This window comes from Hemiscyllium ocellatum, chromosome 47, assembly GCF_020745735.1.
Source record: "Hemiscyllium ocellatum isolate sHemOce1 chromosome 47, sHemOce1.pat.X.cur, whole genome shotgun sequence".
In the NCBI taxonomy this organism is placed as follows: domain Eukaryota; kingdom Metazoa; phylum Chordata; class Chondrichthyes; order Orectolobiformes; family Hemiscylliidae; genus Hemiscyllium; species Hemiscyllium ocellatum.
Genome location: NC_083447.1, coordinates 20,899,136 through 20,918,271, shown reverse-complemented (window position 1 = coordinate 20,918,271; position 19,136 = coordinate 20,899,136). Strand labels below are relative to the sequence as shown.

Sequence of the window (19,136 nt, the reverse complement as noted above, 5' to 3'; positions counted from 1 at the left end):
TATACAAAAAAGGCCCGTGAAAGACAGTTTCTTGTGTTCTGCGTGTGTCCCGCAGAAGATCGCTGTTTCCGGGAATGGCGAACCACAACATTGTGTTCTGCAAGTACTTCTTCTTTAGTTACCCTCCGAAAACAGAAACTATGAGCTATAAGGAGAGGCTAGAAAAGTTTGGGCTGTCTCCTCTGGAGTGGCAGAGGCTGAGGAGAGACGTAATAGAAATCTATAATGTTACGATATACATATGGTTGACGGTCCGAATCTTTTTCCCCAGAGTTGAAATGTGTAAAATGAGGGCATGCCTTTAAAGTGTGAGAGGGAAAGTTCATCGGAGATGTGAGGGGCAAGTTTCCTATGCAGAGTGTGTTAGGAGTGTGAAGTGTGCTGCCAGGGGTGATGGTGGAGTTAGATACAATAGGGGTGTTTAAGGGACTTCTAGATAAGCACATGAATATTTGAGGAATGGAGGGATATGGACCAAGGCAAGCAGAAGGGGTTGGTTTAGTTTGGCGTCATGTTCAGCACGACGTTGTGGACCAAAGGACCGCTTACTGTCTATGCACTGCTGTACAGTTCTATGCACTGTGTGGTTAGAGTTCTGAAATAAATTTTGTTGATCCCTGCTGTATGTTTTACGTATGTCTTTTTTTTAAAAATAGAGTGGACATATGCCTGCTGTGCGTGTCTGGGATGTGTCTGACAAAGTGCAAGTGGCTGAATTACAGTGCCACAAGTATGGAGTGTCATGTGTATCTTTTTCTCCCAACATGAAGTATATTGTATCGGTGGGCTACCAGCATGATAAACTTGTGAATGTTTGGGATTGGAAGGTAAGAGTTCAAACATAGACTGTGGTGCATTTTTGACTTTTGCATTCTGTGCCAAATGTAATTAAACATGAGCACAAGGTGTGTCAGAAGTTCACATCATAAAGTTTAAACCACAAAGAAAATATGAAGATCCACATGCCTGTTAAGATTAGATTACTTACAGTGTGGACCCTTCGGTCCAACAAGTCCACACCAACCCGCCAAAGCACAACCCACCCATACCCCTACATTTACCCCTTTTCTAACACTACGGGCAATTTAGCATGGACAATTCACCTGACCCGCACATCTTTGGACTGTGGGAGGAAACCGGAGCACCCGGAGGAAACCCACGCAGACACGGGGAGAACATGCAAACTCCACACAGTCAGTCGCCTGAGGCGGGAAATGAACCCGGGTCTGTGCCACCATGCTGCCCACAAACTGTTAACTTCTAGAACTCCAAACATAGTTATGTGCCATTTATGAAAGGCAATATATTATTGAATAATAATAGTAACAATGCAAGTCTACAGCTGCCAAAATACTTTTGTTGCTGATGTTTTCCTTATTTTATGAATTACCTTGCATACGTAAAACTTTTCCTCAACCTAGTCCCTCTGGAGCATTGTACCGCTATGCTACAGTTAAGTGGCAGAGCCTAATGTGAGATTTCCATTCATTCCTCAATCTTTATACTACTCTAAGGGTGTAGATTTTCTGAATTTATAAACAAGTGTTTTGTGGTTGGGGCATTTTATATTTTACTGTTTGTTTAAAAATTCTTTTGAATTTGTGGTACAGAGAGATTGATTTATTCTGTTTTATGTTTTCATCTTGCTAATGCACTTCTATTTAATGTTAAGACAAAATCTGCAACATTGTCCTTATGTTTGTGAGATACCTTTTTTATTTTGTTAAAAGAAACTGTAATCTAGGTTTCAGTCTGGGATCTAATTTGTCCAGCAATAACATCAGCTGAGGATCATAACATGATGCTCACAGAAATGTCCTTGTTTTGACAGAAAAACTCCATTGTGGCATCTAATAAAGTTTCCAGTAAAGTTACAGCTGTTTCCTTCTCTGAAGACAGCAGTTTCTTTGTTACAACTGGCAACAGGCATGTCAAGTTTTGGTATTTAAATGAATCCAAAGCCTGCAAGGTACGTACATTCTTCCTGTGTCAGAAATAATTATTTCAAGCTTAGTTCAAAATGGTTTGACAGGAATGAATGCTTCAATCTAAGACCAATTTTATTCGTGCAAGAAAATAAGTTTCCTTTTGAGATTAGTGCAGCAATTTAAGATGTGAAATAATCACAAGGTACTTTTGGACATTTATGGTAGAGAAGGAAACTATTCAGCCTGTCACATCATAGGTCAACAGGGATTTTACTGTATTGATCCTTTTTGTTAAGTTCTTGGCTCAGAGCTTTGGAGGCTATGGCAATGAAGCTGAATATCTAAATACTGCATAAACGTTACAAGAGTTTCTAACTCAACCATCTTTTCAAGCAGTGAGTTCCAGAATCTCTCCATCCTCTGAATGAATATTTCTCCATCATTCTGTGGTCTTAGCCTTCTCCCTTACATCTGTGCTCCTGTTAATTGATCTGTCTACTGATAGAAATCGGATGTTCCTATCCACCCTATCTATGCCCATCATAATCTCTTATACCTCTATCAGGTCTTCCTCAATCTTCACTGCTCTAAGGAAAACAACCTCAGGCTGTACAAATCTCTGACCGGATCAGACTTGGAGTACTCTGAGGTGATCTGGGCACTTCACCTTAGGAAGGATATTTTGGGCGTTTGGAGGAAGTACAACATACCTTTATAAGAATGCTACCTGGACGACAGAGATTAAGTTATGATAGCTGATTATACATATTAGACCTTTCTGTAGAATTTAGAAAGTTATGGGATGATTCAATCGCAATCTTCGATATAGGAATAGGAGAAGACAGAGTCAATAATGATAACTCTTTCCACTGGGTGGGAATTCTAGAAGTAGGGAGCACAGTCTGAGAATCAGGGCCAGACCATTCAGGAGAGATATTAAGAAGCACTTTGACACACAGGATGGTAGATGTTTGGAATATACTTCCACATATAGACATTGATGCTGGAACGGTTGTTAGTTTAAATCTAAGACAGATTAAGAAAGATTTATCAAATGTAGGCAGAGTTTTGGGTTGGACCACAGATTAACATTGGCTTGAGGGGCTGAATGGTTCTTCCTATGTTCCTATCCAGTTTTTCCTCATGTATCTTATCCTCCAGCCCAGGCAGCATTGTAGTAAATTTCCCCTGTACTGTCTCGGGTATAATCACATCCTTCCTATTATGTGTTGCCCAGAACTACACTCATACTCCAACTATGTGCTAACCAATGTTTTATATAGCTCCAGCATATCACCTTAATTTTTGCATTCTGTGCCTCCTGCTAATAAAGGCAACTATCCCATATACTATCCACCTGCCCTGCTACCTTCAAGGATTTGTAGATGTGCACACCAAAGTCTCTCTGATCTTAAGTACTTTGTAGTCCTATCATTGAGCATATCCTTTGCCTTGTTAGTCCTCCCCTAGGGCTTGGTGCTCACTCTTGGCTCTGTTGAATACCATGTGTCACTGCTCTGCCAGCTGACTATCTGTTGCTACCCTCCTATAGCCCGCAGCTATCTTCACCGTTTACCGTCCTTTCAATTTTTGTCATCTGCAAACTTCTTCTTTATATCCCTGATATTTAAGTCCAATTTGTTAATGTTCACCATAATCAGCAAGGGAGCACCCAGTCCTGAAGCGTCCCTATTTAAACAGACTTCCAGTAACAGAAACCACCCTTTGCCTATTCGCCGGTATGCCATATTTTCTAGGCCATTCTGCCATCAGAGGTCTTTCCAGAAGCCTCTCTAAAGTCCATGTAGACCACATCAAGTGTATTCAGGTGGAAATTCTTGGTTATTCCTTGATTCAGTCAGATATCATAGAATTACACAGTTCAGAAGAGACTCTTCAGTCAGTTGATCTGCACTGTCAAAAATGTACTATTCTCTGCACTAGTCCCACTTTCTAGCACTAGGCCCAAAGCCTTGACTGTTATGACACTTCAAATGTTCATCTAAGTACTTTTTTTAAAATTGTGAAGCATCCCTTGTCAGTGCATTCTCGACTCTCTCACCACTGTTTGGATAAAAAGGTTTTTTTTGCCTTGAGTTCTGTCAAAATCTCTTGCATTTCACTTTTAAAACTGTTTACAAAACCTTCTACAGATATGTGAAGAGTAAAAGAGTGGTGAAGACAAATGTCGGTCCCTTGCAGTTAGAATCAGAGGAGTTTGTAATGGACAACAAAGAGTTAGCTGACCAGTTGAACAAGTACTTTGGATTTGCCTTCACTAAGGAGGACACAAATAATCTTCAGGAAATGCTAGGGGACAGAGGGTCAAGCATGAAGGAGGAACTGAAGGAAATCCTTATTAGTCAGGAAATGGTATTGGGAAATTGACAGGATTAAAACCCAATACATCCCCAGAGCTTGATTGTCTGCATCCCAGAATACTTAAGGAAGTGGCCCTAGAAATAGTGGATGCATTGATGATCATTTTTCAGTATTCTGTAAACTCTGGAAGAGTTCCAATGGACTTTTTTTTAAAAGGGTGGAGACAGGAAAGTGGGAATTATAGGCTAGTTAGCCTGATATCAGTGGTGGGGAATATGCTGGAGTGAATCATTAAGGATATAATAACTGAGCATTTGGAACGTAGTGATGCGATCTGTCCTCATCAGCATAGATTCAATAAATGGAAGTCGTGTTTGACAAATCTTTTAATATTTTTGTGGGGATGTGACCATGAGAGTAGAATCAGTAGATAGGCAAAAGTGAGGACTGCAGGTGCTGGAGGTCAGAGTCTGGATTAGAGTGGTGCTGGAAAAGTGCAGTAGGTCAGGCAACATCCGAGGAGCAGGATAAAGCATAGTCTACCTGTACTGCTAAAAAAAAATTCTTCTGGATGCAATTTAAGAAATTCGTTCCTTTCTTCCTACTTTGCACACTAAAACTATCCAAGTTAATATGGACAGTTAAATTCCTCCACTAAAACTCCTTATTATTCTTGCACTCTTTGAAATTTGATTGCATATTCGATCTCTCCGTGCCAAATACCCCCACCCTCCACCCCAACATCTGACTTGTTGTTAATTAGTCAGTCATGCTATGTACTCATGCCTATCTCCTCATCCAAGATAATAATTGGCTAGAAACTGATGAAGGGTTTATCCATGGGAAGTTGAGAGACCTGTGGATTTTATGGTTTGCTGAAGCTTGAAATGATCTGATTCTTACAACTGTAAGTTTTTAAACTCGTCTGTTTGTGTCTTGAGCCTCACATTTATTGAAGTTGTAACTTATAAAAAAGCATAGTTTAAAACTTGCTTACAATGTACAACTAAATCATGCAAATTTAAGCAAATCCTGCACCAGACGTCGATGCATTTAGGAAAATAAAAATTGGCATTTGCTTTATTTTCTTAAAACATTACCTCTACAAATTTTTGAGTCAAATATAACCAAGGAAGAAAGAAAACAAGTCCTTTTTGTTTTGTGTAGCAGGAAGTAAACTGACTTTCTTGAATAACATGTTTCTTCAGTAAAGCATCATCAGAGTAGTTCATTTTGAGAGCTTAACCGTTTCCTTGAGTAATTTTTCACCACATTGCTCCTTTCTAAACTAAATATCTGTTTTTCCAAATCTAGGCAAATATTACTGTTCCCTTAATAGGAAGGTCTGCATTGCTGGGTGAGTTGCACAACAACATTTTCTCTGGAGTGGCATGTGGTAAAGGCAAGATGACAGGAAGCATCTTCTGTATTACCAGCTCTGGCCTTCTCTGTCAGTTCAATGGGAAAAGGCTACTTGATAAGTGGTTGGATTTGAAGGTACTGTTGTATTTCTGTTGGTGTTAACTAAATGGATGCCTGATTTTTGATTTTTAGTGTAGACTGAATGCAGAACAATGCCATTTTTAAAAAATATTTTAAAGTATTGTTTTCTGTTCTTTTTTTTGCTTTGAGACTTCAGCAGCGAACTGCATTTCTGCAACTGAAGACTTCATTTTTTGTGGCTGTGCCAATGGAACGTTGAAGTTATTTAACTCTGTTAACCTCCAGTTTGTCACCAATCTGCCCAAACCTCACTATCTCGGTGTGGATGTGGCTGCTGGAATTGAGCCAAGGTAAAAAGAAAATTATTTCTGCAGTTACTTTTTATTCTCGATTGGTATTATCAACAATACCAGGCGATACCGGAGTGGTGTTATCGCTGGAATGTTAATTCAGAGACCCAGATAACATTCTGGGGACCCAGATTTGAGTCCCACCACAGCAGATGGTGGAATTTGAATTCAATAAATACCTGGAATTAAGAATCTAATGATGACCGTGAATCCATTGTCGGTTGTCTGAAAAACCCATCTGGTTCACTAATGTCCTTTTAGAAAAGGAAACTGACATCCTAACCACATCTTGCTTACCAATGACTCCCGACTCATAACAATGTGTATGACTCTTAACTGACCTCTGGGCAATTAGGGATGGGTAAATGCTGCCTAGCTAGTGACGTCCTCATCCTGTGAATGAATTTTTTAAAAAATTATCAATGTCTTGGAGCTTGGCTGTAAGGAGTAAACTGAATGATTTCTAATATGATTGTATCCTCAGCCATTTAGTCTGCAAGAAGACAGATGCCCTGTATCCTGACACTATTGCTGTGGCCTTTGACCCTTCCAATCGGTGGTTGTCATGTGTATATAGTGATCATAGCCTGTATGTCTGGGACACAAAAGACGTTAAGAAATTTGGGAAGGTTTACTCTGCATTGTATCATAGTTCCAGTGTGTGGAGCGTAGAGGTATGTTAACTTTTTTTTTGTTTTAAAATGAGAATTACATATCAAATGATTTGCTTACTCTTGTTCATTTAAAATGGTTAATTAAAATTATTGCTGGTACTTTGGATTTTGTACAGAGCTGATAAATTAGCTGCTCAGTTTCGACTCTTGTATATCACTATCTCAGCTGTGCAAATCAGTGTCCCAACGTTCCAACCAAAAAAAATGCTTTAAAGAAGTATATGCCAACTTATATCCAATGTAAGATTTTTGAAAACTATGAACCAAAAATGTGAAGACAATTTTTGGAGCCCTTGTTAAAATTATTTTTCTGGACAGTTTGAGCTTGCAGAAAAGGGATCCCCTGCCCAACAAAAGGAAAGCATGTCAACACCGCAGTCCATAAACACCTGGCCCTGCTGGGCTATCACTTCTCACAGGGCTTGACCTTTCCTGCTCCAGGCTGGACCTCACACCACCCCTGCTCCAGATGGCCTGCTCTTGCCGCCTCAGATTGCCTATTCCTGCTACTACCACTGCCTGAGGCTGCCTCTCTAGTTCTCTCTGTCAGTCATCCTGGGTTGCCTGCTCCCAATCTTGAGACCAGCTGTCTAGTTTTCAACCATCCAGGAGGATTTTAATCCTATATGTGCTTGAATTTTGCCTTTAGTTAAATGTGGGCATCTACTTATAGGACGTCTGGTTTAAAGCTGGGGGATTGCATGCAGTGTGGAGCATAGAATCCATCGAATCCCAAAAATGTGAAAACAAGGCATTTGGCCCAACCTAATCTTCTACAGAGTATCCCACTCAGACCCATCCCTTACCCTCTCCCTAATATCCTGCATTTCCCGTAGCTAACGCCTTTAGCCTACACATTCCTGAACATTGTTTTTACCTTGTAAATTACCCAATGACTGCAGATGTGGAAACCAGATTCTGGTTTAGAGTGGTGCTGGAAAAGCACAGCAGTTCAGACAGCATCCAAGGAGCAGGAAAATCGATGTTTCGGGCAAAAGCCCTTCATCAGGAATACAGGGTAGAGTGCCTGAAGAGTGGAGAGATTCCGCCCCCCCCCCCCCCCCCCCCCCCCCCCCCCCCACCACCACCACCACCACCACCCACCCAAACAAAAAGTGGTCAAGCATTTATGCAACCCCTCTCTTGTTGGGTTGTTAACTTCCATCAAGTCAACCTCCCTTGATTGCTGCTTAAGTTTGTTCATATAGTGTGCACAATTTAAGCACATTAAATTGCAGTATTCTATTGTTGGATGAAGTGCTAATGTTGTATTTTTAAAAAATTACCTTTTCAGGTTTATCCAGAATTGGAAAATAGTAGTCAAGCTTGCTTGCCCTCTGCGTCTTTCCTAACTTGCTCATCGGATAATACCATAAGATTATGGAATGTTGATGCAGCCTCTGGATTTCAGTTCACTTCGTTCCACAAGAATATTTATAGTATGGTAAGAGCTATCCCCCTGCCTTTACACATCCTAATCTCCATGCAGTTGTTATGAAGTTGAAGGCATGTACTGTACCTTTTAAGAGAGAGTGAATGTTGTTCTTAACTGAGCGTTTACGCGCACCTGTGTATCTGACTAGATGGCAGTCCCAGAGTGTACTCTGGGAGTGTACAAATTGAAAATATGTAACGTTCAGCTGTGAAATGGGTACTTGAGTTTTGTTTGCTGTTTTGACAACAATTCGAATTTATCAATCAGTTTAAATTATGCCCTAGGATACTAAAACCCATGATGGTTTGAGTTTGTTGTTTTGCCAATGTCGAACCAATGAGACAATCCGATATTGGCGATTTAAAAATGCGGACATTTAGAAAATTGCATAGAGCAATTGCCATCAAGATAGACCCAAGCAATTAGAAAACACACTCTGTCAAAGGTACCTATACATTTGAAACATATTCACAGTAAAAAATAAAGAAGACGACCAGGGAGATTTTTAACTGGAAGGAGGAAGACCCCAAAGACAACAGTGGCTGTGTGTTTTTGAAATTAAGTTGATATAATTTTAATAAGTGTCTTATTGGAACAGCATATTGTTATAGAGTTAGAGGCAGACAATAAGCAGTTAAGAGAAAGGGGGCTTACAGTTGTGAACAGTTGTTGATTGATGTTCACTTTTAGAGTTAAAACAATTCAATATTATTTTCTGAAAACAGTGGAATTTGAGAGTTCTCTGTCATTCATATTTTAACAGATTACGAGGCAAGGTGAGCTTTTCTGAGTGTTTAGTTTAATTAACAAAAGGGTTCATCGCCATGTTGTAACACAGTCAACTTTGTCGAAGGACTAATTTTTTTCATGATTAAGATATTTATTTACGCATACACATTTTCATTCTTATGTAATGTTGTATAATGGGTCCAACCACAGCAGCACCATGGCGAGGTGAGTCAGGTCAGAGAGAGAGAGACCTTAATTCTGCTCAAGATTAGATTAGATTCCCTACAGTGTGGAAACGGGCCCTTCGGCCCAACAAGTCCACACCGACCCTCTGAAGAGTAACCCACCCAGATCCATTTCCCTCTGACTAATGCACCTAACATTATGGGTAATTTAGCATGGTCAATTCACCTGACCTGCACACCTTTGGACTGTGGGAGAAAATCAGAGCACCTGGAGGAAACCCACTCAGAATGTGCAAACTCCACACAGTCGCCCAAGGCTGGAATCGAACCTGGGTCCGTGGTGCTGAGAGTAAGCAGTGCTAACCACTGAGCAACATGCCCGATAATTCAGAAGAACAGCAAGGATGAGTCCCCTTGTGTCATGCTGCTTATTAACACCAACAGTGTGGTACAACAAAAGGTATCTATTATGTGGAGCATATGATATAGGAGCATATGGCCCATTGGCACAGACTCAATCGATGAGATCATAGCTGTTCTCAATTTCCAGTTTTACATTCTGCCTATTGCCCCAAACTCTTAATTCCCTTTCCCTGATTTAGAAATCTGTCTGGCTTACCTTGAATATGCTTAACAACACAGTCATAGGCTCCTGCAGTAAAAAAAATGCAGATTTATTACAGACAAATAAAAACAGAAATTGCTAGAAAAACTCACCAGGTCTAGCAGCATCTGTGGAGAGAAATCAAAGTTAACATTTCGTGTCGAGTGGCCCTTCCTCAGAACTGATTTATTACCCTCTGAAAGAAGAAATTCCTCCTCTGTATCCTAACTTGGCAACCCTTTATTGTGAGATTATGCACTGTACTCTTAGACTGTCCCGAAAGGGGAAATAACCTCTCTGCATCCACCCTATCAAGCCAGCCAAGAATCTTTTATGTTTCAATGAGGTTGCATCTCATTTTTCTAAGCTGCAGTGAGTGCAGGCCCAACCTGCTCAACTTTTCCTCAAATGACCATGCCTCCATTACTGGAATCAATCTAGTGAACCTTTCATGGGCTGCCTTCATTACCTGTATATCTTTCCTTTTGATAAACGGACAAAACTGTTCATTTAATCTCAATGTGATCTAACTGGTGCCTTGAATAGATTTAGCAAGATTTACCATTTACTGTTCCTTTTGAGATATAGGCCAACATTCTATTTGCCTGCCTTATTGCATAATGAACTTGGATACTTATTTTTTCCTAATTTATGCATGAGGACTCCCAAAACGCATCAAGTTGCAGATTTCTGCAGTCTTTCTTTTTTTAAAGATGCAGATTTTTCTCACATTGTCGTCGATCAGCTAATTTTCAGCCCACTCACATAATGAGTCTGTATTCCTCTGCTGATACTGTCATCCTTACCTATTGCCTTCCCACTTATTTTCCTCATCTGCAATTTTGGATGAGAGAAGTACTATTGCCAAGTCATTAAAATGTAATATAAATAATTGTGGCCAGAGTACTGATTCCTGTGGCATTTCACTATGTATGATTGTCATCCTGAAAACTCCCCCTTGTCCAACATTTGTCTTATATTAGTCAATTCATGCTGTTATACTACCTTCAACACCATGAGCGTTATGTTCAGTACTTCCATCAAACATCTCTGGAAGTCCAGATATATCACAACTAAAGATTCCCCTTCATCTATCCTGCTTGTTACCAATTCAAGAAATCCTTATAAATTTGTCAGGCATAATTTCCCCTTCATGAAGTCATGCTATCTTTGCTTGATTACATTCTCTATTTATAGATTCTCTGCTTGTACATCCTTTAATAGACAAACATTTTCACAAATAGCAGGCATTATTTTGCCAGACCCATAGCAACCTATTTATTTCTCCATCCTCTTTTTGATAAGCTTGTTGAAGTGCCAATTTTCCAGTCCTCTGGAACTTTTCCAGAATGTAAAGATTCCGGGAAGATTACTTCCACTATCTTTGTAGCTACTTCCTTTAATATCTGAAGATGCATCCTTCCGGGTCAAGGGATCTATTGAATTTTAGCCATTGGTTTTGAGAGTGCGTTTCCTCTAATAATAATTATTGTTTTCTTCATCTCCATTATGTACTTTGATCATTTGGAATTCCTTTAATGTATTCTGCTGTACTGCCATTTTCTAGTTCCCCATTATTATTTCCCCAGCTTCCTGCTCAAAGTGACTTATGTTCAGTTTAAAGAAGCTCCTGTTGCCTGTCTCAGTACTACTGGCGAGTTTATCCTCCAATTTTATTTCCTCCTCTTTTTTTTTGGGTGATCTTGTTGGTTTTTAAAACTTCAGCAGTCCTCTGGCTTGCCAGTAATCTGTGCCGTGCTCCCCAACCTGTTTCAATTTGATGCCATCCTTAATTTCACTGGTTTTGTAAATCTGGAAGGGCTTCAGAAATCTGAAGTACAAAGTGACTTGGGTGTTCTGGTTCATGATTCTCTCAAGGTTAACATACAAGTTAAGTTGGTAGTTATGAGGGCAAATGCTATTTGCCCTCATAACTACCAACTATAGGGCTACCAACTATAGGGCTAACATTCATTTTGAGAGGACTGGAATACAAGAATGGTGAATTAAAGATAGGCAGATGGGCAGAAGGGGTGGGGTTGTCTTACTTGTAAGAAACGAAATAGGGTCAGATGGTGTAGAATCTGTATAGGTAGAAGTGAAGAACTGCAAAAGTCAAAAAGCTGTAGTTGCAGTTAAGTACAGGCTTCCAAATAATTGTCAGGACTGGGGAGTGTAGGGAAGACAAATTAACAGTGACCATGGGAGATTTCCCTGTGCAGTTCGACTGGGAAAATCAGTAATGGATTGCAAGAAAAGGAATTTGTGGAATGTCTATGGGACTGCTTTTTGGAGCAGCTTGTGGTGGAGTCCCCGAGGGACCAGGCAATACTGGATTTAGTGTTGTGCAATGAGGCAGACATGATCAGGAAGCTTAAGGTGAAGAAACCCTTAGTAGGCAGTGATCATAATATGGTTGAATTTACTCTACAATTTGAGAGGGAGAAGGTAGAATCAGAGATAACAGTATTATAGCTGAATAAAAGCAACTATAGAGGCATGAGGGAGGAGCTGGGTAGAATTGACTTGGAGAAAGGCCAAACAGGAAAAACAGTTGAACAGTTTCTGAGAGTAATTCAGGCCACACAGCAGAGATTCATCCCGACAGAAAAAGAAGCATGGTATAGAGAGGATGAGGCAACCATGGCTAATTAGGGAAGTCAGGGACAGCATAAAAGTAAAAGAGAAGGCATTATAAAGTAGCAAAGGGCATTGGGAAACCAGAGGCTTAGGAAGCTCACAAAGCTTAAGAGAACAGCAAAAAAAAAGGAGGGAGAAGATTAAATATGACAGTACACTAGCCAGTAATATAAAGGGAGACGGAAAGAGTTTCTTAAAATATACAAAGGGCAAAAGTGGACATTGGGCTGCTGCAAAATGTCGCTGGAGAGACAGTAGTGGGGAAATGGCTGAGGAACTGAATAATTACTACATGTAAGTCTTCACGGTGAAAGACACCAGTAATATCCCAAAAATTCAAGAATAAGAGGGCAGAGCAGATTATGGTGGCCATCACCAAGGAGAAGGTGCTAGAAAAACTGAATGGCCTGAAGGTGGATAAATCACCTAGAGCCATTGGATTATATCCCAGAGTCTAAGGGAGATAGCTGAAGAGAGGGGAGGCATTAGTGGTGATCTTACAGGAATTGTTGGAATTAGTGAGTCCCAGAGGGCTGGAAAATCACTGATGTGACACCCTGTTTAAAAAGGAGTAAAGCAGAACATGGAAAATTACAGACTGATTAGCCTAACCTCAGTTGTAGGTAAGATCCTGGAATCCATTGTGAAGGATGAGATTTCTGAATACTTGGAAGTATGTGGTAAAGTAAGGCAAAATCAACATGGTTTCATCAAGGGGAGATCGTGCCTGACAAATCTGCTAGAATTCCTTGAGGAAGTAACAAGCAAATAAGACCAAGGAGAGTCAATGGGTGTTATCTACCTGGACTTCAAGAAGATCTTTGATAAGGTGCTGCATAGCAGGCTACTAAGGTAAGTGCTCATGGTGTGAGAGGCAAGGTGCTAAAATGAATAGAAGTTGGCTGTCTGGTAGAAAGCAGTGAGTGGGGATAAAAGGATCTTTCTCAGGATGGCAGCTGGTGACAAGTGATGTTCCACAAAGCTCAGTGTTGGGACCACAACTTTTGCTTTGTACATTTTTAACAATCTGGATGAAGAGACTGAGGGCATTCTGGCTAAGATGGCAGATGTTACAAAGATAGTTAGAGGGACAGGTAGCGTTGAGGAGGTGGGGGGGAAGCTGCAGAAAGATTTGGACAGGTTAGCGGGGGTGGGCAGATGGAATACAACTTGGGAAAATGTGAGGTCATTCACTTTGGTAGGAAGAATAGACATATGGACAGTTTTCTAAATGGGGAGAAACTTCAGAAGTCTGAAGTGCAAAGAGACTTGGGAGTTCTAGTCCAGGATTCTCTCAAGGTAAACTTTGCAAGTTCAGTCAGTAGTTGGGAAGCCAACTGCAAAGTTGGCATTTATTTGGAGAGGACTTGAATCTCAAGGCAGGGATGTATTTCTGAGGTTTTATGAGGCTCTGGTTGTATCACATTTGGAGTATTGTGGCAAGTTTGGCCCCCATGTCTCAGGAAGGATGCAGTGTCCCTAGAGCATGTTCAGATGGGGTTCACTAGAATGGTCTCAGAAATGTGAAGCTTAACATATGAGGAACATTTGAGGACTCTGGGTCTATACACAATGTAGTTGAAAAGGATGAGGGGAAATCTAATTGAAGCATACAGAATACTGAATGGCCTGTACAGAGTGGATGCTGGGAAGATGTTTCCATTAGTAGGAGAGACTAGGACCTGAGGACATAGCCTTAGAGTAAAGGGAAGTCCTTTTAGAACAGAAATAAGGTGAGAGTTCTTAAACCAAAGAGTGGTAAATCTATGGAATTCATTGTCACAGAAGGCTACGGAAGCCGGGTCATTGAGTATACAGAACAACCTCTGGTATCTGAACATTAATTATACGAATCTTGGATTATCCAAACAAGATCTCAAGGTAAAAATACTATCCAGTATCCACATAATCCGTTATCTAGGGAGGATGTGCTGGCCTTGGATGGGGTGCAAAGCAGGTTTTCTTCATATTTCCTCATGGGATGAAGATGCTGGCCAGCATTTATTACATGCTATTGCCATGAGAAGGTGGTTCCAGAATTTTGACTCTGTGATAGTGAAGGAATAACAATATATTTGCACGTTAATATGGTGAGTGGCTTGCAAGGGAACTTGCAGAGGTGGTGTTCCAATGTATGCTACCCTTTGCGTTCTATTTGAAAGTGGTCGTGGCTTTAGAAGGTGCTGTCTCAGGATCTTTGAATTTCTGCAGTGTAGGATGTGCACGTTGCTGCTACTGAGTCTAAGGAGTGGAGGCAGTGGATGTATTGCTGATCAAATGGGCTGTTTTATCCTGGATAGTATGAAGCTTCTTGAATGTTTTTGGATCTGCACCCAATTTACAGGAATGAAACAAAGAATGAAGGACTTGCCATAAAAAGCAGTAATTGCAGAGTCTGGGTCTGTCTTTGATGGAGTTTAGAGGGAATGGTGGAGGGTGGAGTGGAATCTCATTGAAGCTTGCAGAATACTGAGGCCTGGATAGAATGGATGTAGACAAGATATTTACACTAGTAGAAGAGACTGGTACCGAAGCGCACAGCCTCGGGATGCAGAGGTGATTGTGTTTAAAACTGAGATGACAAGGAATTTCTTCAGCAAGAGGGTGGTTAATCTGTGTTGAGAGTGTGGTGCCGGAAAAGCACAGCAGGTCAGGCAGCATCCGAGGAGAAGGAGAATCGACGCTTCAGGCATAAACCCTTCTGCTCCTCGGATGCTGCCTGACCTGCTGTGCTTTTCCAGCACCACACTCTTGACTCTGATCCCCAACATCTGCAATCCTCGCTTTCTCCTTGGAGGTTAATCTGTGGCACTTGTTGCAACAGAAGACAATGGAGACCAAGTCATTGAGTGTATTAAAATAAATAGAGGTGCTTGATTAGTAAGGTATTCTAGGTTACAGGAAGAAGGTAGGAGAATGGGATTGAGAAATGTGTCAGCCATGATGGAATGGTGGAAAAGGGTTGATGGGCTGAATGGTCTAATTCTATCTTTTTGTATCTTATGGTCTTGAGGTGTATCCTTTTGGTCTTTCTAGAATCTTTCTTTCTCACTGGGATATATCTTGTTGAGTCATGACTTATTTTCTTAAATGTTTGCCATTACTTCTTCGATACTCCTTTCTCCGCTTTGTAATTGCCCTTGTTTAGTGTTGTTTCTGATTTTCAATTCTTGCATGTTGAGAATTAGGATTAAGCTTTAAAACAAATTGCCGTTAAGTGAGCTGTGGAGGCCTTTAGACTGGATTGCAAAATGGAGGTTTTGGAGCTTGACTAAAATAACTGTAAAATATGAAGTATTCAGACAAAATTAGTTTACTCTAAACTTGAATACATGTGATAAAAGTCCAAATAATGATTCCTCTGGGGAAAAGGCAGTGCTTTTGCATTGCTTGCCCATATTGCTTTAATGTGGACAGTTGCAGTGCATTCATAGCCTGAGTGTTTGACTCATTTTTGATCTTCTAGGATTTAATTAAAGTTGTGTACGTTGGTGACAATATCCAATATCTCCAAGATACAACAAGCAACCCCGATCGAACTGAGAATGGAGGACCCTCCGATATAAAGTCAGGAATTAGAGTCATAACCATCAGCCCTGATGGGCATCACCTCGCTTCTGGAGATAGGATGGGGACCCTGAGGTACACATAATGTTACAATGTTTTTTTGATCTTAGACTCTCATTGTTCTGTGTAATGGTACTGGCAGCCTGTGTTCTGCTGAAAGTGAAATTTTCATGATTTCAGACTGGATAGTCATGAAAAGACTCCTCTGAGTATTTAGTGCTGAAGAGTGTGCTGTTTCAGTTTATTAGTAGAACATGACTCATTTTTTTGCATACCATACCTACACTTAACAGTCTAATTTGTGCTTGGTTTGTGCAGGCACTTTTGGCCTGTTGTATAACTGTGCTGATTAAAAAGAGCTACTCCTAGAGTCAGAGGGGTCTTTGGCATGAGAGTTCTTCGGACCATTTGAGTCTGTGCTGATCAAAAACTAGCATCGAACTATTCTAATCCCATTTTCCAGCAATTGGCAAGTCGCCTTATAGCGCTTAGTTAATGCTAGAAAACTGCTATTATGTCACAGCTTACTACAATATACTAAATCCTACACTTTGTTGGGACAGATCCTCTGTCCCCGTGTTCGTTTGGAGGAGAGAGACACCGGGTCTGATTAAACGTATAAACAGGTTTAATGAAAGAGAATCGTACACAGTACAGTGAGGTGTCTAGCTCATTGGAGAAGGCGCGTTCTGCCTATTTTTTAATTTGTCTATCCTTTTGTTCTCTCACATTCCAGAGTTACATCCTTATTTGATAAAATGCAGAATTTTCGTATGTCATTGGTTCTCACCTGATAACGTTCTATTACCTCAGTTTGAGCTATGTGCGTTTAGACACGGCTCCAATGTCCTGTTATCTCTCACCCTCCCTGGGGCCTCTTCAGGTTATGCCATCAGCTTTTCAGTCTGTTCTTAGTGTAACATAATGGCTTACTGTTGTCTAGTGAAGCTAACAAGTTCCAGACTTGCTAATACTACCTTATGTGAGCACTACCTAACAATAAAGTTTCTTACATTACCTAACCTTAATAATGGATCCCAACAACTTCTACAGTAATCAAATTGCATGAACATGTGGCAGGAGCATATTTTGAGTAAGATCACTTAAGGGAAGTTATAAAAGAACATTTAATATTTATATTTGTATATTAATTGTCTATATTGATCAAGATTGGGGAGGGATTTTGTTTTATTTGACACAATTGCAATCTCCCAAACTCCTGGAACCCTTCCTCTTGTGATTTCAGTTTTGGGTCCTGCGCTTTAGTCAGTGATTCTGTTGCCCATGCCTGTTACCCTTGAGAAAGCTGTGGTAGACTGCTGCTTTGAGTGGTTACAATCTGCATTGAAGCATCTCCTGAAAAGCTTCTGCAAAGGGAATTATGTAACAAATATTTTTTACAGCAAACCTCGTGTTCTTTTTCTCAAAATCGTTAACAGTTGTTGGTTGAATTTTATCTTTGTGCCTCCTGCTTTCAGAATCTTTGACCTGCAGTTCTTGGATGAACTGATGAAAGTTGAAGCTCATGATTCTGAGATTCTATGTCTGGAGTATTCTAAGCCAGAAACAGGTGAGTACTTGTGTGAATTTGACCACTGTCTCTTGATTACTGCCTCTGCATTTGTTTGATTTCCTTGCTATTGATTTGACTTGCTGCTGATATTGAAACTGCTTCTGAATAAGTGTTGTGTTTAGTACCTAAATATGATTGCCTATTTATTGTGCTGCTTTCCTCCACAGTGTTTATATCAGTGTCCAGACTACAGGTGCACCAATAGCTTGACTGCAAATGAATTTAACATAAAACAGTGATATGCCCAAAACAAAGTTTGTGCTAGCTAGTTAAAAATCCTACAACACCAGGTTATAGTCCTACAGGTTTAATTGGACGCACTAGCTTTCGGAGTGCCGTTCCTTCATCAGGTGATTATGGAGGACACAATTGTAAGACACAGAATTTATAGCAAAAGTTTACAGTGCGATATAACTGAAATTATACATTGAAAAATACCTTGATTGATTGTTGAGTCTTTCATCTGTTCGAATACCATGATAGTTTCACTTTTTTCATATGTAAATCACAAAACTTCTTTTTAAACGTTACATTGTCAGGTTAATAAGTTGAAGGTGTTAGCCCCATGCTCTCTGTCTGTGCCATAATGTTTAGACTGATTCTAATCTTAAAAAGTGAGATAACAGAGTCTTGCATGAATTCATGCAAAGTACAATGTAACTCTGCAAGTACAAATTCACCCCACAAACTTGTGTGTGTGTGTGTGTGTATATGTGTATCTGTCTGTCTGGGGTGGGGGGTTGTGAGTGTGAGAGAGAATGTATATGTATGTGAGTGTAGAGTGTCTAAGTCTGTGAGGGGGTGCATGTGGGAGTGTGTGTCTGTAGGCATCTGTGTTAGGGTTTGAGAGTGTCTGAGAGAGGATATATGTATGTGTGAATGTAGAGTGGTCTAAGACTGAGAGAGGATGCGTGTGGGAGTATGTGCGAGTGTTTGTGCATACGTGTGTGTGTGCGCAGGCGTGTGTGTGTATAGTGCAATGGTGGTCACCTGTAGTGTGACATGAACCCGAGGTCCCGTTTGAGGCCCTCCCTATTGGTATGGAACTTAGCTATCAACCTCTGCTCGGCCACTTTTTGCTGCTTCCTATCCCGAAGTCCGCCTTGGAGGATGGTCACCCGAAGGTCCAAGGTCAAACGTCCTGGACCGCTGAAGTGTTCTCCAACTGGGAGGGAACATTCCTGTCTGTTGGTTGTTGTGTGGTGCCCATTCATCCGTTGTCGTTGCCTTTGCTCAGTTTCCCTAATGTACCATGCCTCAGGGCATCCTTGCCTGCAATGTATAAGATAGACAATGTTGGCTGAGTCACATGAGTACCTGCCACATACTTGGTGGGAGATGTCCCCACCTGTAATGGTGGTATCCATGTCCACACTCTGACACGTTATGCAAAGTCAGGCAGCAGCGAAAAGTGGCCGAGCAGAGTTAGCTAAGTTCCGTACCCATAGGGAGGGTCTCAACTGGGACCTTGGGTTCATGTCACACTACAGGTGACCACCATTGCACTATACACACACAGATACTCATGTGCGCATGCACACAGATACTCTCACACTCCCACACTCTTACATGCATCCTCTCACAGACTTAGACCACTCTACACACACTCTCTCTCTCTCTCTCTCTCTCTCTCTCTCTCTCTCTCTCTCTCTCACACTCTGTCTGTGATGGGGAGGTTGACAGACA

The 19,136-nt window shown here is 40.8% G+C and overlaps 1 protein-coding gene across 3 annotated transcripts in view; it reads left to right on the top strand.

Annotated features, from left to right (window-relative positions):
• LOC132836766 (mitogen-activated protein kinase-binding protein 1-like) overlaps positions 1–19,136 on the top strand; it is a 172,255-nt gene that overhangs the window by 47,187 nt on the left and 105,932 nt on the right. For all 3 annotated transcript variants that reach the window (XM_060856219.1, XM_060856218.1, XM_060856220.1), the window contains exons 5-12: positions 657–827; positions 1,832–1,969; positions 5,565–5,747; positions 5,883–6,043; positions 6,528–6,717; positions 8,012–8,161; positions 15,777–15,952; positions 17,356–17,447. In XM_060856219.1, coding sequence (XP_060712202.1) covers positions 657–827; positions 1,832–1,969; positions 5,565–5,747; positions 5,883–6,043; positions 6,528–6,717; positions 8,012–8,161; positions 15,777–15,952; positions 17,356–17,447 — 1,261 coding nt within the window. The remainder of the gene's footprint in view (positions 1–656; positions 828–1,831; positions 1,970–5,564; positions 5,748–5,882; positions 6,044–6,527; positions 6,718–8,011; positions 8,162–15,776; positions 15,953–17,355; positions 17,448–19,136) is intronic.